A 26,353-nucleotide genomic window follows, 5' to 3' on the forward strand; every position below is an offset into this window, starting at 1 on the left:
AGGATGCAGAGAGATCAGAACTCTTTGATTTCTGTCTTGTTCCTGCCAAGTCACACCTTCTGGTATCAGGCTTAAAGAGCCCCCCTGCCCCCTTTCCCCATTTTCATTGTTTACTGTGCGTGTCTTTCTCCACCAGCAGCTGCTTTGTAACTGAGCCCTCCCCTCTGCCATGCTCCATTACATTTTAACAGTCCTCCTTTATAATGGACTGGCAAAAGTGTTGTGTTTGGTGGCTGAAAGAACCGTTGGGGGTTGCGCTCACAAAAATACACAAAGTAAAATACCCCCTAATTATCACGTCTTGGCTTAATTGGCATTCCTTGAACACTGTGTGAGGAGGAGGAGGAGTGTATTGCCTCTAATGCCTGACAGCATAAAAAATGCATGATGTTGTAAATACAGGACTCATGTAAAACACACATGCTGCATGTTACGGTAACTGGCTTTTGAACCTTGCTGTGAATGACTAATTCATGAGTACTTTCTGTTATGACCGCTCTTTGCCGACTCCTTTTGCTTTCTTATTTGTAGGTACCAGCAGACAGGTGTTAGGTGGCTCTGGGAATTGCACTGCCAGCAGGCGGGAGGCATTCTGGGAGATGAGATGGGATTGGGCAAGACCATCCAGATAATTGCCTTCTTGGCAGGTCTGAGCTACAGCAAGATCAGGACTCGCGGTTCAAATTACAGGCAAGTGCTCTTCTGCAGACAATCCGTCTGTGGAGCTCAATTAATATTTCATTGGATGGATTGCTGGGGAGGAGGGCCCTGTGAATTATTAACGACATTTCAATTACAGTATTCCTTTAATTCTTTTAGTGGGAGGGGGGACATCAAAGGGAAAATTTTACGAGACAATGGAGCTGGAGGGCAGGAAAAATTAAACATGTAACACTCTTAATGAATTCCAGGCATTGATGGTTCATTTTGCAGATGAGCCTCGCTAGATATTTTGGGTCAATATTGTGTCTAAGGTTAGCTAGCACAAATGGATTGCTTACAAATTCAATTATGTTAATATCAATAGTTTACACAGTATGGAATTTTCAATTAGATGCAGTACCTTTAGGTGAATGTATTATGTTTTATGGCACAATATTTGCAGTGGCAAGACAGCAGCCCACTACTTTACAAACAAACAGGAAGTCGCAAGCCTCTCGATGATGATGAACATGAGATGCAGCTTCCTTTGAGTTGGCTCCTGATTCGTCCTCCCTTTCTTTCCATCACGCCTGTCCTTGGAACCTTAAGTAGGAAGTTATTTGTGGCTCTCAGTCCGGGGAGTCAATAAAGTGTCTTGAAACTCCTGGAAACCCCAGCAAGTGGTAGGTTTTCAACTGTGCTCTTCTTCCTGAAGAGGCCCAGGTGTGTTGTATTTGAGCCCAGAAAGCTGGATCCTAGAATCATAGAGCTGGAAAAGACCTCCAGGGTCATCTTGTCCAACCCCCTGAACTTTATATTAAGGACCACAAAACTTTCAATTCCCCTGGTGGAAACAGGCCTTTGCCTTTGATACTCAGATGGAGTCTGTAACTTCTTACACCAGCAGTATAACATATATCTGTTATAAGATGCCGGGGAGAGAGCTGCATGCTTCAAATGCAAGGAAAGATCTTTCACATGTATATTCCTAGAGGCTATTCTTCAGTCGAACTTGATTTCTAAGGAGTCCTTACTTAGCATATGAAGAGAGGTTAAAGAGGTTAGGGCTCTTTAGCTTGGAGAAATGACAACTGAGGCGTGACACAGTAGAGAGTTACAAAATGTATGCATGGGATAGAGCAGGGCCGTAGTCAGCAGTGCCCCGTATAGAATCTGCGGCACCCTCACCAAATCTTCTCTAATCAGCCTTGGAATAGAGAAGGTAGAGAAAGAAGTACCTTTCTCCCTTTCTCACAATACAAGAACTCATAGGCACTTAGTGAAAGTAATGAGCTGTAGGCTTAGAACTGATAAAAGGAAGTATTTCTTCACCCAAAGAATAATTTGCATTTGGAAGTGGTGTCGGCTACAAGCATAGGCAGCTTCAAGAGGAGATTAGATAAACGTATGGAGCAGAGGTCCATCGGTAACAATCAGCTGTAAGGTATAGATAGAACCAGGGCTTTTTTTGAGCAGTTACACACAGGCACGCTGTTCCGACTGGCTTGGTGTCAGGGGATGTGGCCTAATATGCAAATGACTTCCTGCTGCCTTTTTCTACAAAAAAAGCCCTGGATAGGACACTGGATAGCACATAGGGCAGTGGTGCTCTGTGTTCTTGGTGCTTGGGGAGGGGGCAAGAGTGGGAGGGCTTTTGGAGTCTGGCCCCGCTGGTGGACCTCCTGATGGCACCTGGCATTTTTGGCCACTGTGCGATGCAGCATGTTGGACTTGATGAGCCATTAGGCTGATCCAGTGTGGCCTCTCTTATGTTCTTAGCATAAATCTGTCTAATACAGCCTGTCCCTAACTCCAGCAGCCACCTCCCCCCCCCCCTATAGATTTCAGACACGGACAATTGGAAGGTTTCCCATGTAAAACTACTGGACTTAATGGGAGTTACTGGAAAGTGCATCTGTACTGTGTCTCCCATTCATTTCAAGAGAAATAGGCAGGCAAAGTTCCTTTTTGTGTCCTGTATCCTTAATGTGGTGCTCTTGCCCTAGGGTGTGCCTGCTATGGCTTTAGAATTTAGAGAAAATATCCACTTCTCTATTATTTATCAAATTTTGTTATGTTCTTCTTTTAAGGGAACATGGTTCTCCCGTTCCCACCCATTTTATCCTCACAGCAGTTATGTGAAATGATGCCCAAAGTTATGCCACTGACCTGCAGGGAGGAGGGAGGATTTGAACTCAGGCCTTCTTGGTTCTGGTTGGAGATGCTCATCATTGCCCTGTGCCAGATGCAGGGCCTGTTTGCTGCTGGCATCATACCTGGCCATTGCAAGAAACAGGAGGGAGATGCCCACCCTCCTCCGGATTGCAGGATGTGGACTCGCATGTGTTACCCAACTTCCCTATATGATGCTGAGGCCCTGAGAATGTGTTTGGCGCTGGTTTTGCTCTGCAGGATTTCCTATGTTGTAAGGAGCCGATTTTAAGTAGAATTCTGTCCTCCATTTTCATAAGGTCTACTTTAGGGGGACTCCTTGTTCTGACTGCTCCGTGCCTTCTGACACGCCTGCCCTCCGCAATCCAATAAACCTAAACCTAATAAACCAAATGTTTGTATGTCATCTCCTTCCCTTTATCCTTGTAGCTTTTGCCCATAAAATCAGTTGGGTTGGGTTGTAAAACCAAGATCTAGGGAGAGGTTGGGGAGAGCTCAAGATTCAGGCATCCATCTTCTCTCTTGTGACCCCACCTCCATGTGAGGAGTAGGTGACTAGGATGAAGTTGGAGAGCTGCTCCCCAAATGCAATGGTCTAGTTTTTGGAAGTTGGCACGGGCACTTATAGAACAAGTCACAGAGCAGACTGTGAGTGTCGTGATTGGTTACCTCCTTTTGCTTCCTATGACTTCACATTGCCATTTTATTTTTGTTGAGGATTCATTTCCAAGACTTGCCATGTGTGGCCACAGGTGTTGTGAAAAGTACAGCTTCTTCTAATTGAAATACACATATAGCCATGCCACATTTGGTTCATGGTGACAACCTGAGGCCTCTTAGCTAAGCATGAAGAGACATGTGCATCCCTGCTTCCTTTTTAAAAAAATTATTACACTTTCTGAGACCAATAAGAGCTGTTGTGCCTTTGGAGTAGGAGCCCATTCTCCCAGGCTTGTTTCAGAAGCCCAGCTTTAAGACTAGAGATTCCAGGCATTAGTGTTGCTTTAGAAAGAAATGGTGGTGCTCCAGATCTAAGCAGTTTTGATAAGTGAGGTCACACCTCATGAAATGTCATTCTTGCAATAATGGACAGATTACAACCTAAGTGATGGTTTGAGGAGGGGAGCCAGACTGGTCTGCTGTAGAAGAGCTAGATTTGAATCCAGGAGCGCTTTAGAGATCAATAAGATTATCTGACAGAGGAAGTTTTGACTCTGGCTCTGCAACATAACTGTGTTATTGGGGGGGTGTTAATCACACACCTTTCTCCTTGCTTTGAGACTAAGGAAACAAAATCATTTTTGATGCTGGAGGTGAAAATCAGATCTTTGCTTCCTTGGTAGCATCACCCCTTCTTTAAAAAAAAAAAAAAGCCACACAACTGCTACTAGTCTTTAAACAGCAGAGTAGGTCAGTCGCCTCCACTGTTCACGTCCTGTGATCCATAATGAAAAAGCAAGGTGCTTTGGATTATAGCCCAGATCTTATTACTAGTGTGGCATCAAGGGAGATATAATTCAGTGTGTGTGTTTTAAAAAGTAACTGATGTATTAACCTGAGAAGCGAATCATTCTTGAATAAGAGGTCCCCCCCCCCCCCCCCCATGGAACATCTTGTCCTGCTCAAAGCTGACTAATCCCCAAGATGCAGAGCAAAGCAGGGTGGTCCCCCTTTCTTCCTCATCCTGGATCTTTAGTCATCTTTATGTGGGAGAGCCCTAGTTAATCTGTTCAGCTTTATGTGAAAACTCGTGGGGTACTTACTGGGGCAATGGAGAGATGAATGTGGTGTCACATTAAACAGCACAACTTACCAGTTGTTAGAAAATGTTGCCGGTTTTGTTGCCAGGAAAAGATAGCAAAAAGAACAGTGCATTCTTTGAAGACTGTAGCTGTAAATTCTACAGTTTCAGAAATGAGACCTTGCTAGCTGAGGAGTTCCGGAATGTTTATGAACAGGATGGGCACAAACTGAAAAAGTGGAGGTTTGTGGTTCAGGGGTTTCCACAAACCACAAATTTACATTACACAAACCAGTTTGTGGGCAGGAAGTGAGCTCTGAAGGCATTTAAATGCCTTTGGAGCCCACCTCCGGGTCAGGTCGGGCCAACCGACTGAGCTCCAAGGCCTTTCTAGGGCTTCATGCACAGGCCACGCCCACCTGTAAATGGGCTATAAAGGCCTTCAGGGCTCACTCCTCAAACTCGGTTGGGCCAACCCGATCCAAAGGTGGGTTCTGAAGGCATTTCATTGCCTTCGGAGCTCACTTCCAATCGGGCGGCCCAACCTGCAAGTAAGCTCTGGAGGCATAAAATGTCTTTGGAGCTCACTCGGGTTGGACTGTGGGCCGTTGGTGGACTCTGACAGCACTTAAATGCCTTTGGAGCTCATGTCTAGTTGGACCGCTGGAACCAGAAGTAAGCTCCAAAGTTGTTTAAGTGCCTTTGGCACCTGCACGAACCTCATAGAGGACGGGGGAGGGGGGACTTCTCTCCAGATCCCCTGCTTCATGAACCAGCCTGATTCATCACAGGTTTTGGTTCATGGTTCAGTTTGTGCCCATCTCTGACTATGAACATGCCAGTTGCTCAGTATTTTGAAAAGAAAGTGGTAAGCAGATTAGCCCTGCTAGCCAAAGGTGGAGCTGTTGTTAGACAGAAGTGCAGATGAGTGAGAGGATGCTTTCCCAGGAGTGGCCGAAGGTGTGGATAGCCCTGAGAGACTGGTACATGAACATGAATGGAGTGTGGAACTTCTGTAAACAGTGGTTATAGAAGGGACTCAGCAGCAGAGCATCTCTTTTGCATGTAGAAAATCCCCAGCAGCTCCTGTTCAAAGGATCAGGATGAAAGTGATGTGAAGGACCTTCATCTGAGGCCCTCGATAGTTCATGATAGGCCAGGTGGATGACAGTGACCTCGACCAGCTGAGGGTCTAATTCAGTGCAAGGCAGCTTCAGGTGTTCATGAAATGTTACAAATATGAATCACCTCTGTGAACACTTGAGTGTTTCCTGCTTATGTTTGCCGGTTACTGTTTTCTGAATTGCTTTGGGCTCTAAGAGCCAGTTTGGTGTAGTGGTTAAGTGCGCGGACTCTTATCTGGGAGAACCGGGTTTGATTCCCCACTCCTCCCCTTGCAGCTGCTGGCCTTGGGTCAGCCATAGCTCTGGCAGGATTTGTCCTTGAAAGGGCAGCTGCTGTAAGAGCACTCTCAACCCCACCCACCTCACAGGGTGTCTGTTGTGGGGGAGGAAGATAAAAGAGATTGTGAGCCACTCTGAGATTCGGAGTGGAGGGCGGGATATAAATCCAAAATCATCATCATCTACTACTACTTTTCTTTACCAAGTTGCATCAGTGATGCTCAACTCCATGTGGAGAGAAGGTGGCAACTACCCTTCACCTTGGATCATAATCCTGAAGTTCACCTCCTCTGCACACTGTGCTCTCTTCTCCCTCAAAAGCTGCACCAGAGTACCCCTTATTCTGCAGCCTGTGTACATCATGCAAATTAATTGTCATATCCCCCTTCTCTTCCCCCCCATTTAAAAAAAATCCTAAATAAGAACATGGCACTGCTACCACTAGTTAGTGTAGGCACTGACTGTGAGTTGAAGATTAATGGGTAGGTGCATAGGCAAATGTCTGAATAGTAGCTTGAATGCTGGGTTCAGATGCTAGCAGACTCACTGCGAATTCTCAGGAAACCCCTAGCAGTCAGCCTAATCGATCTCTTAGGGTTTGTGTAGATTGTTAGCCTGTGTGCATTGTCATCAGCTTCTTGGCCCACTTAGTGTCATGGCTGGACTAGGAGAGATGCCCCCAACCTTTTTGAGTCTGTGGGCATCTTTGGCATTCTGGCACAAAGCGGTGGGCACAACCACTGAATGGCTGCCATTGGAGGCAGAGCCAGAGCCAGCCATTCAGTGTCAGGGAATGAAGTCATATAGAACTCTAAGGGCAGCTCTTCAGGCTTTTAAAACTGACTTGTTCAAATATGCTTTCTTACATATAGTGTGAGTCACTCAGTGAAGACCCTTGTGCTGTGGTTGCAGCTTGTGAAAGCCCTGCTGGGCAAAAGCCCCACCTGGTCCCACCCACATCCTAAAACATTTGCTAGGTACCAGGAAAGGTGTTGATGGGTGCCATAGTGTACCCACAGACACCACATTGGATGTTGCTGGACTAGGACAAAGGAGTCCTGGGTTCAGGTGTGCCCTCTCCCAGTGGCCTCAGGCCGATCGTTCTCCCTCTCCCATCTCTCAGGGCAGCTGTGTAGGTGAAGTGTAGAGCAGGGGAGCCGTGGAGGTTGTCGCAGACTCCTTGGGCAGAAGGTGGTTTGGCAAGGCAAGGGGCCACTCTTCTCCTTGTGCAAGTGACAAGTTCTTCATGCTTTCCTGGTGATTTTACCTGGCCATCTGCTTATTACAGGTTCAGAGGCCTGGGCCCAACACTGATTGTGTGTCCAGCCACTGTGATGCATCAGTGGGTGAAAGAGTTCCATACTTGGTGGCCTCCGTTCCGAGTGGCAATTCTGCATGAGACAGGCTCTTATACCAACAAAAAGGTACCTGACACATCCAGACCTTCACAGCTTTGTGCTTTTATAGAATGTTTTATTAAGTGCAGCTTTTATGAGAGTTTTGTCACCAGTGTAGGGAGCCGGTGTGGTGTCGTGGGTAAGAGTGGTAGACTCTAATCTGTGGAGCCAGGTTTGATCCCCCGTTCCTCCTCCACATGCAGCTGCTGGGTGACCTTAGGTCAGTCACAGTTTCTCTCAGAACTCCCTTAGCCCCACCTAACTCACAGTGTGCCTGTTGTGGGGAGAGGAAAGGAAGGCAATTGTGAGCTGCTTTGAGACTCCTTTGGGTGAGGTGTAAAAACCAGTTCTTCCACTTCGTCAGTATTAGACAGTACTTTGTCTCTAGCTGATGTCACAGAATTGCTTTTTCTCCAAAACTTCAGCCTTCTATTGGACAGCAGTGTCTGCTTTATCATTGTAGTACTTTTAACATTTTTTTTTGTTTCTTCAGGGAGGGAGTCACTGACATTCAGCACCATTAAAATCTCATTGGAACAATAACAGTGCCAGCCAGCCTCAAAGCAGCTCCCCCCCAAAAAAACAAAAAACCACCCATAGATCTTTGTCCATAGGAGTCCAGCATCAGTACTTTGGGGTCTTGGAGGCTCAGGTGGGGATGGGAGGAGAGGGAAGAAGTCCTTGTCCACACATTCTGTATTTATTTTTTATTGGTGAATTAATATGGCCCCTCTCCAGAGACCTCGGTTCAAAGCTTGGATAAAGAGAAATCTTTTGGCACCATAGGATGGTGAGGCAGGTGTCAGGTGAGACTGATAAGCACTCTACCAATGAAATCCCATTTAAATTAGCCTCTTTTCCCCTCCAAAGACACTGAGCTCTTTCTCAATTGCTATTTAGCCAATACAGTTGTCTCATTCAGTGATTGTATCAACCTGGTTCCTTCTGCAATGTAAAGTCTAAATCATACAAACATTCCACTGAGATAATTTTTCAAAATGAAAGATGTTTAGCTGTTACCAGAGTGAAACTGTTTTTCACAGTACATCAAAATATCCCTTTAAATATTTAGTTCATTGTAATACTCAGCTGGCATGAAGCATAATTGTACCAGATTAAGCAGATTGTGAATAATCAATATCGTGATAAGGTACGCTTTAAAAAAAAAAATGACTTAAATTTTTTGAAGTCAGGTGTGGTTTTTATAGCTGCTCCTTCTTCCTTCAGAATCTTGGGGTGACACGCGCAGGGCTTCCTTCCGCCCCTTTTATGACCTCGGTAACCCTTTGGAAGTTGAGTTGAGGGACTGTGAGTGGTCCAGGCTGTGACCCCTTGTGTGACTGAATGGGGAGGCCTTATCACCTTGTGTTGCATGATGGGTTGGTATATGTGACTGAAGCAGGAGGAAACATCACATTCATAGTTTCATGATGTTCAGTTAACCTGGTCTCCCCATTTACCAGGAACTTGTTCAGAAGCACTGCATAGGGATGGGCACAAACCTAGTTTCATCTTGAACAATGCCTGGTTCATAGTTTGTGAGATCGTGTTTCCCACGAACTGCCAATTTATTCCACATAGGTTCGTGCGGTTTGTGACCTCAGTTCATGAGCCAGACAGGCTGGTGCAGGTGAATTAATTATCAAAGCAACAGGGGGCGGGATGGACTTCTGCAGCTCTGGAAACACTTCCAAAGCTTGTTAGGCAGCTCTGACTGCCAACAAGAGAGCTCCTATTTTACTCTATGACAGCAGAATGCATATAGATCCCCAGCTCAAACTCAGCTGTTTTTGTTTGGCAGCAGGCAGTCAGGCAGAGAGGAAGGAAGTCCCCCGCAGTGGGAGTTTTGCACACCCGTCTTCGGCTGGGGCAGTGTCTGGTGGGCTCACCCATCCCTCTGCTACAGCCAGGCAGAGGGACCCACCCTGCTGCCTAATTGTCAACACCCTGCTGTGCCAGGAGGGTGAGAATGGGGGACAGAGCTCACAGGGGTGCTCATCGCAGGGGGGAGACGTCCACCTCCCCATTCCACAGGCCCCATCCCTGTGGAACAAGCACATCTTGCCAGCCCACCAATGCCCGCCTGTACTGATATGTCACCAGGGGTTTCAGAAGCAGTGCCTCTTTCCCCTGATGTGTGACTTGGGGCAACTTGGAGACAGAGGAGATATTAGCAGTGCCCAAACCAGAGCAGTTGCTAAAACTGTTTGTGGAGGAGGAATCTGAGAGGGTGAATTAGGGGATGGTATCCCTAATTCGCATCCCAGCTGCTTGGGACTGCTCCTGCCTCGAGTCCACCCCTCCGTCAGTCCTCCCAGCCCAGCACCACACTAAGTCTCTCGATCTCCATTTCCAGGCCACACTTTGGGAGCATTTTCACACCCTCCCCAGTGACCTTGGTGTGGCAGAGTGCCAAGTGTGCAACCCCCAGATGCTGCAATGAGGCATGAACCCCCACCACGTATCATCCTGCATTCTCCGCAGGCACCTGTAAAGGGCACACCCAAGTCTCTTGCCTCCAGCAGGGGGAAGAGGAGGCCCCCTTTGTCTCAGCGGGGGGCTGGAGCCCCCTCCAAGCCAAAAGGCCATGCAGAGGGTGCTGTGGCAGAACTCCCAAGCAGGCCACCCTCTAGGAGGTCATTCCCTTGGGACAGTACTTGGACCCCTCGCAGCCACTCCTCACTGAACTTGGAGGGCAGGTGGAGGGGCATCCCCGGGAGGTGTGTGGTAAGTTTGATGCCTCTAGCTTGACACATTTTTTATCATCACCACCCTTAACTCGTGGAGCATTTCCCCCTTTTTGGTAATAATTATCATATAGCATTGTGTGTAGAAAAGCCAGGAGATCCTAAGATTGTCTGACATCCTGAAGTTCTAGCTCTTTTAGCATTATGCACCACTAGAGTGCAAGCTAGACTTATTTTTTAGGCTGAGAGGGCTCTGAAAGAACTGTGACTGACCCAAGATCACCCAGCTGAGGTTCGTGTGGAGGAGTGTGGAATTGAACCCAGTACTCCAAATTAGAGCCCAAACCACTACCCCACTCTGGCTCCCCTTTTTGATGAATTTTTGCCACGGTACCTAATGCTGTTTCTAATGTACCTCTGCTTCGCTGACTTTTCTTCTGTTCCAATCCAGACCCTAGCTCCTTTGTGGTCCTGCCTCAGTGCCGTACTTTTTTCTTTTTCCTGCATACAAAGCAGGGTGCAGTTAAGGGAAAGAAAACAATAAAGTAAAAAACTAGAAACTTAGGCCTGTGGTTCTGGGAGGGAGAAGAAGTGCAAAAGTTAGTTCCTGGAAGAGAGAGAGTCAGACATAAACTGAAGAGCAGCTGGACAGCTGGTGAATGCTTTTATAAGGTCCACTGATGCGGGAACATGTTTCTAAATCCTGGGTAGCCTTTGGGGTGCACTAAGGCCCCTCTGACACCTGCAAACCCCCTTCCCCTTGCAGCATTTGATACTTGTTAGCGGACCTTACCTTACCTTACCCTGAACCAGGGAAGTGGTCGGTGATGAATGTGCATTGTTAAAAAACCTCTGTTGCGTCTCTGTGTTTTTCCTTCATTGTCAGCACAAATCCTTGTTTAATAAAGATTTGGCTTGAAGGAAATTTTAATTAATTACAGGTTCAGTAAATCCTGAGTAGGGATCCGCTGCACTGTGTGTACGGAGAATGGCCTTCATGTGGCTGCCTGGCTCCTACTCCTGTTCTCTCCGCTGGCTTGACAGTGTGATTTATGGCTGTTGTTTTCTACCACTCCACTGTTTGCCCTCTAGGAGGGATTGGTCTCCTGAGCCCCCCATAATAACAGCAGCGCTTTCGCAAAACATCTTTTAATGACAACATTGTAGCCGCCTTCTGTAAGTCAGGCTAATTGCAGACGTACCCTATTAATTGCAAAATCTGGGAGAGGTTACATATTTTACAAGCTTTTAATTTGAAATCGCCTGAGATGATTTGTCTTAAGTGTTTGAGTAGAGATGCCTATATTATTTTTTCAATAGACTTTGCTCAGAATAAAGACAGTAAAATCTGTACTCAGAAAATATGTGCATTGCTCTCCTGGAAAGATTGTCACTTCTTCCATGTAGGCTCGTTTCCTAAAATTGCAGATGTTGCTGATAGGAGCAAGAACACTCCTGTTTTTACAGCCAGGTTTTTAAAAGTAGAGACATTTTCCAACCAGGTTTGTAAGCAACAGTGTGTATTAATTACTTAAACAGTAGAATTCTCTCATTTTAAGAAGATTTTTTTAAAAAAAATAATACACATGGATCATGGAGAAATAGGTTCCAGTCCCCGGAAACCCAAAATACTGCAGAATTCAGTAATATCAAATGTTTCTAATGCAGAATTTTGTGGAAAATCTACAGAAGAATATTTCAAGTTTTAAGTTGACAAGTTCTAGAAACTCTTGTGCTTATTTCAGAGGCAAAGCTAAAATTAAGACTGCTACCTAAGGACAGCATTGTGTGGAGGAAGCATAAGGCAAACAAAGGAAGAATTGGGACATTGAATGTGGGAGTGCCGGGGGGGGGGCAGTACATGTGACATTTGTGCACCAGATTGTGCCAGACTCTGTGGGAGTTTTGCATTGCACTTTCTGTTAATATCTGGTATCCTGCAACCAATATTCCCTCTAAGCTGTGGAGTCATGGGAGCAAAAATTCTGCTTCATGAGCTACTGGCATTAAAGTTGAGAGCTACTGCATAAATTATTTTGCTCTGGGGTCATTTTTCCTCAGCTAAGACAAAAATGTGTGCACTGGGGACTAAAAAATTGTGAGCTAGCTCACACTAACTCAGCGTAGAGGGAACACTGCCTGCAACCTACCTGCAAAAGAACATATTCTCTGTTTTTTCCCTTCCAGCAGTCCTTTTCAGACCTTAAGACGATTGATTCCTGTGGTCTCATAGGATTCATGTGGATTAACAGCCACAGAGGTTGGGGGGCTGAATTGTGAAGGGAGAAAGAGACAGTGTGGGATGATTTCCTCCCCCCCCCCCTTTCCTGTTGGTCTAATCAGACCTCACTGCCAGAAGACCTTGATCTGAAACATCACTTCTGTATTTAGATGGTATTAAGAAATGTGGGTGTTTGTTCTTGAAACTGTGGACCAGTATTTGTAAAATATATTTAGTTGTCATTTATTTTGGATGAGGAAGAATATTAAGGGCATCCATGTGTGTCATCCTGGTGTATATTCACCAACCGAACAAGATTGGACATTGTTATCTAGTGGCTGTTTGAAAAAAGTTTTTCTGTACTACCATATTGGTATAGACGAAATTTCAGAAAAACTTGACTCTCAGAGTCTTTCTGGCTCTGACTTAACCCTTTGTCTCCAGCCCACATCGTGATCTGTTAATAACCGGCAGTTGTATCTTTCTCTTTCTAGGTGAAGCTGATTCAAGAGATTGTAGCCTGTAATGGTATTTTGATCACCTCCTATTCGTTTATTCGCTTGCTGCAAGACAACATCCATGGTTATGACTGGCACTACGTGATTCTAGATGAGGGGCATAAAATCCGGAACCCGCATGCTGCAGTTACAGTTGCTTGCAAACAGGTACAAGCCTGGAAAACAAGTAGCGAGCATTTTGGAAGCTTTAAATAGAAGCCTCCTGCACCATAATAAGGTCAGGTGTGGGCCTGGAGGGCCATTTGCTGCATGGAAACATTCCAGGTTCTGTTCTTGAGAGGGTCCTATTTTCATGGCATAAACATGCCAATTTTATTTGAGTTCATTTCATTTGTGGTCCGTTTCCCTGCAGTTTTGGGTGGAACAGAAGAGGTTTTACTGCATGCATTTTGGACCTTGCATGTCATTACAGAGATAACTAAGATTACAAGAAACATGCAGAAGTATTAGGGGTTTGATGTTGATGCTAAACGTTCCATTTAGGTGTGAAGGAATCAAATGGTTTAGAGAAGCTGTGACATGGATGCCCTGTGCAATTGTTATGGGTGGGATGCTGCAAGCCTCAAGTGCCAGGCGCTCAGTATAGTGGATCTTCCTTGCACCCCCCCCCCCACCTTCCTCTACAGCCCTCCCCCATTGCCTCTCCAAAGCCAGTGCTGGGGACTGGACTCCCTTGTGGCCAAAAACTGCATAGCACAGAGGGCTGCAGAGAGGAGAGAAAGTTGGGGGGAGTCTTTCCCAGCCTCAGTGGGCAGCTCTGCTGTGACAGCAGCAAAGGAGGTGGTTCCATCCCTCCATTTAAGAACATAAGAGAAGCCCCCTCCTCACTGCTGCCAGGTGGGCAGGTTAGCTTTTTGTTTTAATTACCATCAGTATATCTAATTCTCAGCTGTGATTCCATCTGTGGATACTTAAATCTGTGGATTGGGAGTGTGTGGACAGAAAAGAGACTTCCAAGCTGGAGGCCCGCCCACCCACCACCAGAGCCATCACCTCAGTCACCTCCTCCAGACTTTCCCTTTGACCACAGACCACAGAGGCGACAGCCCCAGAAGCAGGCTAGTGTGGGAAGAGGTGCTTCTTCTCCCCCACATGCCCATCTGAGCAGCTGAGGAGGAAGTTTGGGGAGGGTGGCTGAGGTGATGGCTCTGGAGGGGAGGGGTAAGGAGGAGGGGTTAGAGGGCAGAGCCACAGGAAGGGAGGGTGGGCAGAATGGCAGGCTGAGGTGAGGGGGCAAAGATCAGATTGAGGAATGAAGGGGCAGGGCAGGGCAGGGGAGAGGTGGAGAGTGAGTGTTGGAGGTAAGCAGGGAGAAAGGAGATGGCACGTTTAGGATGTTTTCCGTGCCCGAAAAGGAGAGGGCCAGCTGTGTTGTAGAAAATAATAGACTGAAGCTTAATGTTATGGGCTTAGACAGCTGTACTTCAGAGAAACATGCAATGATGTACAGTTAAAATGCAACATTTCTGTATTTGTATCTTTTTTTAAAACAAAAAAATCCTTCTGTAGTTCCGCACTCCACATCGAATCATCTTGTCTGGCTCACCGATGCAAAACAACTTAAAGGAGCTCTGGTCTCTCATTGACTTTGTATTTCCTGGGAAACTGGGAACACTGCCTGTCTTCATGGAGCAATTTTCCGTTCCAATAACCATGGGGGGATATGCCAATGCTTCTCCCGTTCAGGTAAAGTTAACACGTTGCACTGTCCACCGTGAATGTGTGATGCGCAAGTCCCATTGAAAGCTCAGTGGGGAAGTAGGTTGACTTGTGTATTCTGGTATGCTATCCTGTATGTGCTGAAACTCATCAGCCAAGAAAGGCAATAGGTGGAAAGGGATCTAGGAGGCTAAATCATCTGCAAAATGGCTGAAAGGACCCATGATATGAATACCTATATAATACTTGTACCCTGAGAAATGCAGTGGCAGCCACACAGCCAGGCCCAGAAATGGCTGAGGCCATCCTAGTGGCCCCTAAACACAGTGGCCAGCATCCCTAGAACTGCAGGGGAACTTCAGCAGCAGCCCCCCCCCCCCCATCACAAGGGAGACCACTCTTGGAGCGCAGGAACTTTCCCAAAGCAGTTTGTTGGATCTGTTGTTCAAAGAAAAAAAATGAGTGTGTATGTGGGGGGGTGGGTTAGACACCTGGTGCTTTTTCCTTCGCATGTAACATGCTAGGTGTTCAGCGACTGTAGTGCAGTAGTTGTTGGCCATCTTAAAGACATGTTGTGTGTTTTTGAAATGTGTGCCAGATACTTTGGTGGCCTTTGACAGTCCCCAGCCTGTGTTGTCGGCGTTCCAGAAAGTGGAGAAATATATAGCTACTTTAGAGGTTAATGGAATTCATCGGGAATGGGCAATGCATGCAAGCTTTGGAAGGTCTTCCTACAGTGTCTGTAGATCATAAACGACTGTGTGCACCTGACTCACAGGGAGTCCAGAACCATGGGGCTCTCAAGGCAAGAGACAGGTTGGTTTTCCATTGCCTTCCTCTACAATACCAACCATGGTCAATGCTGCTTCACTTCCAAGCTCCACCAGGAGTAGCCTGATCCAGGCCTCATTTTGGGCAGGAGCTCACAGGAGCAGAACTCCAGAACCTCTAAATTTTATTGTGCTCTTTTCTTTCTTATTCTCCCCCCCCAAAAAAAAATACTTGCTTCTGGGCTCCATTGTTCAACTCCCCTGTGAGAATTTTGCTGAACTCTTAAGATTTGACAAACCTTCTAATATTTCCCCCATTAAAAAAAGGGAAAATAACCAAAACATATAAAGCAGACAGATGGAAATTGTCATCATGCCACAATGGCCACATACCATGGGAGTATGACAATTGTAATTCAAGAAGCATTTTTAGGTAGATGCTGAGCTGATATAATTCAATATATCTTCCGGTGATGTCAGGGGTGTGTGGCATATGCAAATGAGTTGTAATGAGCTCCGGCACCTCTTTTTCTACAACATAACCCCTTGGCTGATCTTGGAAACTCAGCTGGGTCGGCCTGGGCTAGTTCTTGGATGGGAGACGGCCAAGGAAGTCTGTGGTGGTGAAGCAGAGGCGGGCAGTGGCAAACCACCTCTGTTGCCTTGAGTCTGTATAGAATGGGCGGGATATAAATATAACGTAAATAAATAAATAGAATGAGGGGTCTCCATCAGTTGGCTGCAACTTGATGGCAAAAAGCATACATCAGCGATCCTGCTCTTTGTTTGCCTTGAAGAAAATGGATCCTTGCATACATTAATGTTACTTCAAATGATTCCTGAGCTGCAAAGTCATCATTAGTTTATGGTCTCAGAAGGAACTCTTGTGCGCCTGTCCCACAGGTGGCAAAGCTCCTTTCTTGCTCAGCTTGTTGCACATGGACTTTTCTTCCTTGCTGAGGTAAGCACGTTAATTGGCACTCCTTCTGCCATTCTGGTGGGCAGCTGTGTTGGTCCGAAGCAATAGAATGCAGTTAGAGTGCAGTCAGGTACCTTAAAGGCCAACAAAGTTTCATTCAAGGAATGAGCTTTCATTTGCACACAGACTTCTTCCGATATAATGAAATGGAGGGAAACCATTCAAACTTATAAAGAGAGGCTGAAGAGCAAATTAGCATATAACATGATGAGGGTATTTTGAGACAAAATCACAAGTTAAGTGTACAGGGTCAACAGCTATATGGATTTAATTAAGGGGGAACAAGGTTGAAGCAATAAATATGTCAAAATAGGAAATAAATGTGTAAGAGAATCTTTTCTAATTGTGGGAAGTTAACAGAGAAGCCCCATGCTTCTCTCAACCATCAGGGAAACAAGCAGCATTTTTCTCTTTTGTTGGCGTGGGGTGCAGTGTTATGTAGGGAAGTATATTTCAAATCTCATTGCATTACATTTTCTTACACATTTATTTCTTATTTTGACATATCTATTGCTTCAACTGAAGCCAGTTCTATGTCACCCTGGTCTACCTCACAGGATTGTGGTGAGAGTAGACTGAGGAACCTTCATGCGTGCAGTCATAAGCGCTTTAGAGGAAGCATGGGATAAAAATTGCCTCCTTCTTCCAAAGGTGAAAACTGCCTACAAATGCGCTTGTGTTCTGCGGGATACCATTAATCCTTACCTGCTGCGAAGAATGAAGTCAGATGTCCAAATGAGCCTCTCACTACCAGATAAAAATGAACAGGTGATGTACTATTGTGTGGTTCATTTGTCTGGATACTTTTCTCAGAGCACCTTGGCTTTGTTATGAAGGAATGCAGTGAGGGCCAAGACAGTAGTCAGCTTTTCCTCCCAGAAATATAAAGGAGCCATCCATTTGCACCTACTTCTCCTAACTGAGAGCCAGTTAGGAGTGGTGTAGTGGTTAAGTGTGTGAGCTCTTATCTGGGAAAACCGGGTTTGGTTCCCCACTCCTCCACTTGCAGCTGCTGGAATGGCCTTGGGTCAGCCATAGCTCTCGTAGGAGTTGTCCTTGAAAGGGGGACAGCCCCACCCACCTCACAGGGTGTCTGTTGTGGGGGAAGGAGATTGCAAGCCGCTCTGGAACTCTGATTCAGAGAGAAGGGCAGGGTATAAATCTGTGGTCATCTTCTTAACTGATGAAGGTGCATTGAGTAGAATCATAGAGTTGGAAGGGACCTCCATTTACATTGGACTGTAAATGAGAATAAGAAAATTCCAGTCATCCTCCTTGTGTGTGCCAGGCTGCATTTGTTCTGTCTTGGTTGCAGAGAAATTTGTCATGGCTTGTGAACTTGGCCTTCTCCCTAAGAGGCGGAGGACATCTTGGGTGTTTCCCACCGTCCAATCAGGGAGGCAGGAATCTTAAAAAAACTTCCCCTTCCTGTGGATGTGGGAACCACCCTCCTTCCAGTTTATTTCCTGCCTCGACAGGGAGTAGCAGCGTTTAGGCTAGGTTCCTACCCTTTCTCATTACTTGCCTATCTCTTTAAAAAAAAAAAGATACTTTTTCTTTCCCCTCAGTTCCTACCTTGTTGTTCATCTCCTGATATTCTACCTCAGATCTTTTTTCTGCCTTTCAATCCGTCCTTCAGTCCCTCTCAGCTTCTCTGCCTCCTTTCCCCCCCCCACTTTCTTCAGCGCTTCAGAAGCGGCGCGGCTGTTTAAACTCAAGCCGCGGCCGAGCGCACAGCATTCAAGCCGCAGAGGAGAGGGAAAATGACGCGTCGGTCAAGAGACGCGTTCATGGACGACGACCTGGTTCCTGACGCCTGGCGCGGAACCGAGAGGCCCGCCTCCGGAGCCGGCATGTCTTCTAAGCTTGCCTCGGCTACCGGCAACGTGCCCTGTAGGGGCGAGAAAACCCAAAGGCGAACGCAGGCGGCGCTGGTCTTCCCCAGCCACGGAGGAGGCTTCCTCGTCAGGGCTCTTCCCCACTGGCAGCGGCCATCTTGGGGAGCGCAAAAAGGCGCGAAACGGGGACAGACCTCAGCCATGCAGCTTCCAGACGCAGGAACGTCCCGATGCCAACCTCCTGGCGGGAGACTCAGTTGCAGATGTGATCCAACCTGCGCTGGAAGCCACGCAGACCTGCCAGCCCCAGTCGGGCTTGGGTAACGTACCCTTTATGGGGCCCTCCTTTTTTACTGAGTTTCTTGAATCAATAAAGCAGACGGTGGGGGCAGCAGTCAGGGCATCTGGCCATAGGAGACCCAGGTCCCCCAGGTCCAGTTCCCCCTCCAGATCACCTTCTCCAAAGAGGTCCAGAGGTAGCTCCAGCCACCATAGGGCTTCAAAGAAACCTCTGCTCTGTGACCAGATGGAGAGCGAAAGATCCATTTCTGAGACCCACTCTCATGATTCCTATGGGGGAGATCGGGAGGAGGGCGAATTCTTATCTGATGAGGAGATAGAGGACGTTGCAGTTCCGGAACCCTCATCACGGTTTTTTCAAGGCAGAAGAGTTCCAACCTCTTTTAGCCAAGGTGCTGTCTGCTCTAGACTTACAAGCATCACCCGAGGAGCAGGAGTCTCCCCACCCACTAGCCAACCCCAGAAACAAACCCAAGGGAAATACGGAGTTTTTCCCCAGATTCAGATCCTCTGAAAAGGTTTTTCCCTTCCCTGAGTTCTTTGAGCGTCAGTTGAAATCTGAGTGGGCCAAACCTAGTACCAACAGACAGGTACCCAATTCTATCAAGAAGCTCTATGAATTACCTGCCTTTGCTAACGATATGCTGCAAGTACCATTGGTGGATGCACCAATCGCAGCCTTACAGTCTGTTAGCCTAACAGCCTTACAGTCTGTTAGCTGAGGATGGCCATGGCTCGGTGCGAGACAACTGGGACAAAAAGATAGACTTGGCCTTGAAGAGGAGCCACGAAGCTACGGCTCTGGCCATCAAGGCAGCTGCGACCACCTCTATAGTTTCCAGAGCAGCGATCGTCTGGATAAGACGGCTTACTCAGCTACTGCCGGACGTGGATAAACGGGTCCTGGAAGGTACCAGCAGACTCCTTAGGGCCTCCGAATTTTCAGCGGATGCCTCATTGGATGCCCTCACTTTCTCCACTAGAGCAATGGCATCAAGCACTGTAGCAAGGCGGGGGTTATGGCTCCGGGCTTGGCCGGCAGACGTGCACTCAAAGTCCATCGTGTCAGCATACCCATTCCAGGGAGAAAAGCTATTTGGAGACACCCTGGATAAGATCCTGGTGGAAACACGGGATAAGAAAAAGGCCATGCCCAAGTATCTGCGCCGCTCTGATAAGAGAAGCTTCGGGTCTGGTTCCTTTCGTGCCTCCTCCAGCTTCTCCAAACCAAAACAGGACTTCAGAAGAACAACCTGGGGACAGTCCAAACAGAGTTTCCAAAAGGGCTTCTCCAATTCACGATTCCAGAGGAAACATCCCGATAGGTCCGACAAATTTGAGAAGGGCCCCAAGCCCAACAAAGCATGACTGGAATTCTATTCCAGTGGGGGGCCGTCTACTACACTTCCAGCAGGCGTGGGCGGCCTCAAGGGTCGATGCTTGGACGTTGGAAATTGTTTCATGGGGTTACCCCATAGAATTCAAAAGGGCACCTCCTGTTCGTTACTTGGTGTCTCCTCTTCGCTCAAACCCAGAACAAAAAAGCATCACCCTCAAAGCAATTCAACATTTGCTGCAAATTGCAACGATAGAACCTGTTCCTCCATTGCAGAGAGGTCAAGGCGTCTATTCCATCTTCTTCACGGTGCCCAAGAAAAACGGGGGCTGGAGAGCGATTCTAGACCTGAAATTTTTTAAACAGACATATCAACCTCCGTCACTTCAGGATGGAGTCCATCAAATCTATAACGGAGTCCCTGCACCATCAGGACTACATGTCTTCTCTGGGCCTAACAGAGGCATATCTGCACATTCCAATCCTCCCAGCACATCGCAAGTTTCTTCGTTTTTTGCGTAAATGGGACTCACTACCAATTCAGAGCCTTACCCTTCGGCCTGGCGACGGCACCACGGGTGTTCACCAAGGTGTTGGTGAACCTGATTGCAATCCTCAGACAGAGAGGGATACATGTGCACCCCTTCCTCGACGACCTGCTGATAAGATCCTCGTCGAGGGAGAGTGCGGAGCAGGACGTTATACACACCATATCCTGTCTTCAACAACACGGGTTCATAATCAACATTCCCAAGAGTCATTTACAACCGTCCCAGAGGCTACAACATCTGGGTATGGTCATCGACACAAGGATGAATTCTGTTTTCCTCCCAGAAGACAAGATACTGAGGACCAAGGCATTGGTGCTCCAATTAGTGCGGGAACCATTGTCATCTCTCCAGACCCTGGCACGACTTATGGGTCTTCTAGTCTCAAATCTGGAGGCGCTTCAATGGGGTCGCTTTTCACACCAGACAACTTCAGATGTTTTTGCGCCCTTATCAGATCCAGATCATGGAGAAGCGCCCTATGTCGTTGTCTGTTCCCAAGAAGGTCAAGGAGAGTCTCCTGTGGTGGACGAAGGACCACAACCTGCGTCAGGGGAGAACGTTCCTCATAGAGAAGGAAATACAGCTCCTTTCGGACGCCAGACTTTCAGGTTGGGGGGCGACCCTCAACGAGATACCTACCCAGGGCCAGTGGACACCCGAGGAGGCGAGTCTTCCCATCAACCTTCTGGAACTCCGTGCGAACGGACAATATCGCTGCCAAGGCCTATTTAAACAATCAAGGGGGGTCCAGGTCGACTTCCCTTCGCAAGGAGGCCGTGAAACTGTTCGAATGGGCGGAGAGACATCTAAAGTCCATAAGGGCGGAGCATATCAAGGGGACTTGCAAATCAAGGCGGACTGGCTCAGCCGGGAGAGCATTCAATCGGGAGAGTGGTCTCCCAACAAGAAGCTTTTCTTAACGCTTCGGCCCGCCGGTGTTGGACCTCTTTGCGTCTTCTCAGAACCACCAGCTTCCTTGATTCTACACGAGGTACTACCACTACCAAGCGGAGGCCACGGACGCATTAACTTCTCCCTGGCCGCAAGGCCTTCTATCCGCCTTTCCCCCAATCCCGATCATTCCGAGGTTGCTCAGAAGGATCAGGCTGCTAAGGGCCGACGTCATTCTGGTTGCTTCCTGGTGGCCACGACGTCACTGGTTCTCATCAATCCAACAGATGTCAGTAGCGGAGCCGCTTCACTTACCAATCTGTCCAGACATGCTGTTACAGGGCCCGGTGTGGCATCCTCATACAGACTGGCTGAGGTTGACCGCTTGGAGGTTGAACGGCGCTCTCTCCTAGATCTTGGTTATGCAAGTGACGTGACGATCACCATCCTAGCATCCAGAAAAAGCTCCACAACGCGGATCTACGACATGTCCTGGAAAGCCTTCCACAGATGGTGTTGGAGAAAAGCCGTGGACCCGTTGCATCCTTCTGTCCCCAAGATCCTACAGTTCCTTCAGGACGGTCTCCATTCTGGATTGAAGCCAGCTACCCTCAAACGTCAGGTGGCAGCCTTATCCTCAGTTCTCCAGCAGGTGGACGGCGTGGACCTCTCATCTCACCCCCATATTTGACGCTTCCTTAGAGGAGCCTCCATGAGTTCTCCACCACAAGTACATTGGTTTCCTACCTGGAGATTGAACCTGGTACTCTCGGCCCTAACAGGTCCTCCTTTCGAGCCCTTAAGTTCTGTATTCCTAAAGTTCATGCGTATGAAGACCATCTTTCTGGTGGCAATAACATCGGCCAGAAGAGTTTCAGAGATCGGGGCCTTATCGGTTAAGAGGGAACTGTGTGTGTGTTCCACAAGGACAAGGTGGTCCTCTATCCGGACCCTACCTTCCAACCGAAGGTCTCTTCTAGATTCCATCAGAGTCAAGAGATCAACTTACCATCCTTCTGTCCGGATCCCAAGCATCCCAAGGAGCGCACATGGCATACCTTAGACGTGCGAAGAGCAATTAAGGTCTATCTTACAAAACTGAATCTATCCGAAAATTAGACTTCATGTTCATTAATATAGCAGCTCCTAGACTGGGACAGAAGATGTCCAAATCAGCAATTAGCTACGCCATCAAGCAGTGTATATCGGAGGCGTATAAGGCGTTAAACCTTCACGTACCACCAGGGATCACTGCACACTCAACCAGGAGTGCGGCCACCAATGCTGCCTTCAACAGGAATGCCTCCATAGAGGAGGTGTGCAAGGCAGCTACGTGGGCATCTATCTCCACTTTCATCCGACACTATAAGTTGAACGCATATGTGTCGGCGGACGCAACTTTGGCAGACGAATCCTGCAACACGTGCTGCCTGAGTAGGACGATCCCACCCTGTATGACATACTGCTATGGGAGCACCCAAGATGTCCTCCGCCTCTTAGGGAGAACGACCCTTGGCACTTACCGTGAGGGGTCCTTCTCCTAAGAGGACAGGAGGACATCTTGCCCTCCCCTTCTTCTATCGTCCTACCCTGGGCAGCATCTATGTATCTGGATCTAACTTCTTCTCCTGTAGTCTCACCTACAGCTGTTGATTACTCTTTAACACAGGCTACCTGTAGTTTACATGTTTTTTCTCAGTTTCTATACGAGTTTATTTCAGTCGGTTTGGGAGGCTCATGCCAAGTTTTTGTACCGACCACCAGTTAGCTCACCTTTTTTCATAGCAGCGATGGTTGCAAGAGTTCTTTACTGCTTCTCGGAGTCACCCGAACTGGAAGGAGGGTGGTTCCCACATCCACAGGAAGGGGAAGTTTTTTTAAGATTCCTGCCTCCCTGATTGGACGGTGGGAAACACCCAAGATGTCCTCCTGTCCTCTTAGGAGAAGGACCCCTCACGGTAAGTGCCAAGGGTCGTTTTCTGCTTCCAGCCATTGGTGACCATCATTATCATTGGCATAGATTGGGGTCGGGGGAGGAGGGGCACATTCTGTGATATACATGGTCCATATGGTGAGCCTGGGGTCTGGGAAGTTCTTCATGGGGATTTTATGCTCTTCTGTAATGTGCAACATCCTCTGATCACAGTATAAAATAACGCCTTTCTGCCTTGTCTCTGCAGGTTCTGTTTTGCCGTTTAACAGACGAGCAGTACCAAGTTTACAAAAACTTTATTGATTCCAAAGAAGTGTATCAGATTCTCAATGGAGACATGCAGGTCAGTGCAGCTGAAACGGAAGGAGACCAGGGTTGCCAGTGGCCTGGAGGAAGGCCGGGTCCCGTCCCCTGAACGGGCCTATTTAGGAGGTGATGTTGTTTGCCTCCATAGGGCTAAAGACTTCAGCTGCCCATTTCCACACATTAAGCCTCATTTTAAGGCACAGGACATGTTTCTCCAATCCTGTTAGCAGCCCTCTTGATAACATGCAAGACACCGAAAGTGTAAAGAAATGAAGTGTCAGTTTATGTGAGAGAAAGAAATGTTGATCTTCCTTCTTTGCTGTCAGACTGCTTTTGCAAATCATATGGCCATTAGCTCCACTGAAACCACAACATAGGATGAAAATTTACTTGTACACATCCCAAATCTGTTGTGTGAGCTTGAGAGCTATAGGGAGAGAAGACAAGTAATTGGGGGAAGAGGGTATTAAGCTGTGGGAGAAGTTACTGTAGAGATGGAGAAATTGATATGCTTGGTCTCTTTGCAGTCTTCATCCCATCCCAAGGCATACTGTTGGAGAGGTAGGGGATGAAAACCCTTCTCCAGCATTGATGTTGTGCAATGCCAGGTGCATCAGCAATCAGACCGCAACAGTGCAAGATTACTTTGCAAAACAACAATTGGACCTGGTGTGTGTGACCGAGACCTGGGTTAGGGGGGGTGAAACAGTCACCTTGAGAGAATTCCCCTTCCCACATTTCATGGACAGTCTTGGACAAATGGGAGGCGGAGGGGGTCGTGAGCCTAATCCAAGAGACTTTATCTTTTAGGGCACTCCCCATGCAAAAGGTCTCCGGTACTGATTGTACAGGTCTGATGTAGGAAGCCAAGGAGAATTTGGCTGGTGTAGCCACTGCCTAGTGTGCCAGCAGACAGCTTGCTGGGCAGCATTTCCTCTCAGCTGAGTTAATGTGAGCTAGCTCACAGTTTTTTAGCCTCTGGCTCACACACTTTTGTCTTAGCTCAGGAAAAATGGCCTCAGAGCAAACTAATTTATGCAGTAGCTCACAGCTTTATGCCAGTAGCTCATGAAGTAGAACATTGCTCACAAGACTCCACAGCTCAGAGGGAGCATCTGATCTTTGGAATGGGGATAAATATGGATCTGATTACCTTAGATAGGGTGCCATGGTCAGATCACTTTGTTCTGAAAGCCCCAGTTAAATATATCATTCACACCCTGTCAAGGAAGTGAGCAGATTTATGCTCACCCAGAGACTCATGGATCCTGTTGGTTATTACTATTACTGTTAGGTGGATCTGTGACTGGTTGACAGATGGCACCCAAAGAGTGCTTGTGAATGGTTCCTCATCCTCTTGAAGAGGAGTGACAGTTGGAGTGCCTCAAGGATCTGTCCTGGGGCCTGTTTTGCATACTAAATTTGAAGATGATACTAAATTGGAAGGTGTAGCAAATATGGTAGAAAGAGTCAGGATACAGATTTATCTTCACAAGCTGGAAAACTGAACTAAAACAAATAAAATGAATTTTAACGGAGATAAATTTAAAGTTCTGCATTTTGGTAGGAAAAATCAAATGCATAATTATAGGATGGGTCTTAGCAGTAGTATGTGTGAAAAAGGTTGAGGGGTCTTAGTGGACCATACACTGAACATGAGTCAGCAGTGTGATGCGGTGGCTTAAAAAGGCAAATGCAATTTTGGGCTGTGACAATAGAAGTATAGTGTTCAGATCATGCAAAGTGATGGTATCACTTTACTCTGCTCTGGTTAGACCTCACCTAATGTATTGTGTTCAGTTCTGGACACCACAATTTAAGAAGGTGTTCAGAGGAAGGCAACACAGATGTTGTGGGGGGGCGGGTCTGGAGACACAAGTCCTCTGAAGAAAGGTTGAAGGAGGTGGGTATGTTTAACCTGGAAAGGAGATGACTGAGAGGTGATATGATCACCATCTTCAAGTACTTGAAGGACTGTCATATAGAGGAAGGTGTGGAATTGTTTTCCGTGCCCCCAGAAGGTCAGACCAGAATCAACGGGGTGAAATTGAATCAAGAGTTTCTGCCTCAACATTAGGAGGAACTTCCTGACAATTAGAGCGGTTCCTCAGTGGAACAGGCTTCCTCAAGAAGTGGTGGGCTTTCCTTCTTTGGAGGTGTTTAAACAGGCTAGGAATGTTTTAATTAATTATTGACTATTGACTGGTTTTTAATGTGAATTTTAATGTGAATTTAATGTTTTTATTATTGTATTGTTTACTTGAAATGCTGTTAGCCGCCCTGAGCCTGCTTCGGCGGGGGAGGGCGGGATATAAATAAAATTTTACATTACATTACATTACATAGATGGACATCTGACAGCCAATGTTCCCTCTAAACTGCAAAGTCTTGTGAGCAAAAATTCTACTTTGTGAGTTGCTGGCATTAAAGCTGTGAGCTGCTGCATAAATTAGTTTGCTCTGAGGCCGTCCTTCCTGAGCTGAGACAAAAATGTGTGTGCTGGAGGCTAAAAATCTGTGAGCTGGCTCACGCTAACTCCGCTTAGAGGGAACACTGCTGGCAGCAATGCTGATGCTGTGAACTTTGCTTTCATTCTGTTCTGTCTTGGTGGTACATTAAAATGGATCGGGTGGGAATGTTTCGTGAATGAAAACTTTAGGCTGTGTATTCCGTGTAGATTTTCTCCGGACTGGTTGCCTTGAGAAAGATTTGCAACCACCCAGACCTCTTCTCTGGTGGCCCGAAGATTTTGAAGGGTGTTCCCGATGAAGAGTTGAACGAAGAGGACCATTTTGGTTACTGGAAGCGTTCTGGGAAAATGATAGTCATTGAATCTCTGCTGAAAATCTGGCACAAGCAGGGCCACAGAGTGCTGCTTTTCACACAGTCACGGCAGGTGAGTGGTCCTGACACAGGCTGAGTTGCTGCTGGGGCACAACTTGGTGATGCAGTGAGAACGTTGTCTGTGGAATCCTTCAAGGAGCACAATGCTTCATCGCTGTGCAAATG

The 26,353-nt window shown here is 47.1% G+C and overlaps 1 protein-coding gene across 1 annotated transcript in view; it reads left to right on the forward strand.

Moving 5' to 3' along the window:
• Positions 1-26,353, forward strand: part of ERCC6 (ERCC excision repair 6, chromatin remodeling factor) — an 83,022-nt gene that overhangs the window by 39,223 nt on the left and 17,446 nt on the right. The window contains exons 7-13 of the mRNA XM_060240994.1: positions 532-690; positions 7,247-7,382; positions 12,758-12,928; positions 14,291-14,467; positions 16,841-16,957; positions 23,286-23,381; positions 26,022-26,240. Coding sequence (XP_060096977.1) covers positions 532-690; positions 7,247-7,382; positions 12,758-12,928; positions 14,291-14,467; positions 16,841-16,957; positions 23,286-23,381; positions 26,022-26,240 — 1,075 coding nt within the window. The remainder of the gene's footprint in view (positions 1-531; positions 691-7,246; positions 7,383-12,757; positions 12,929-14,290; positions 14,468-16,840; positions 16,958-23,285; positions 23,382-26,021; positions 26,241-26,353) is intronic.

The sequence above is a fragment of the Heteronotia binoei genome, chromosome 6 (assembly GCF_032191835.1).
Source record: "Heteronotia binoei isolate CCM8104 ecotype False Entrance Well chromosome 6, APGP_CSIRO_Hbin_v1, whole genome shotgun sequence".
Taxonomy (NCBI): domain Eukaryota; kingdom Metazoa; phylum Chordata; class Lepidosauria; order Squamata; family Gekkonidae; genus Heteronotia; species Heteronotia binoei.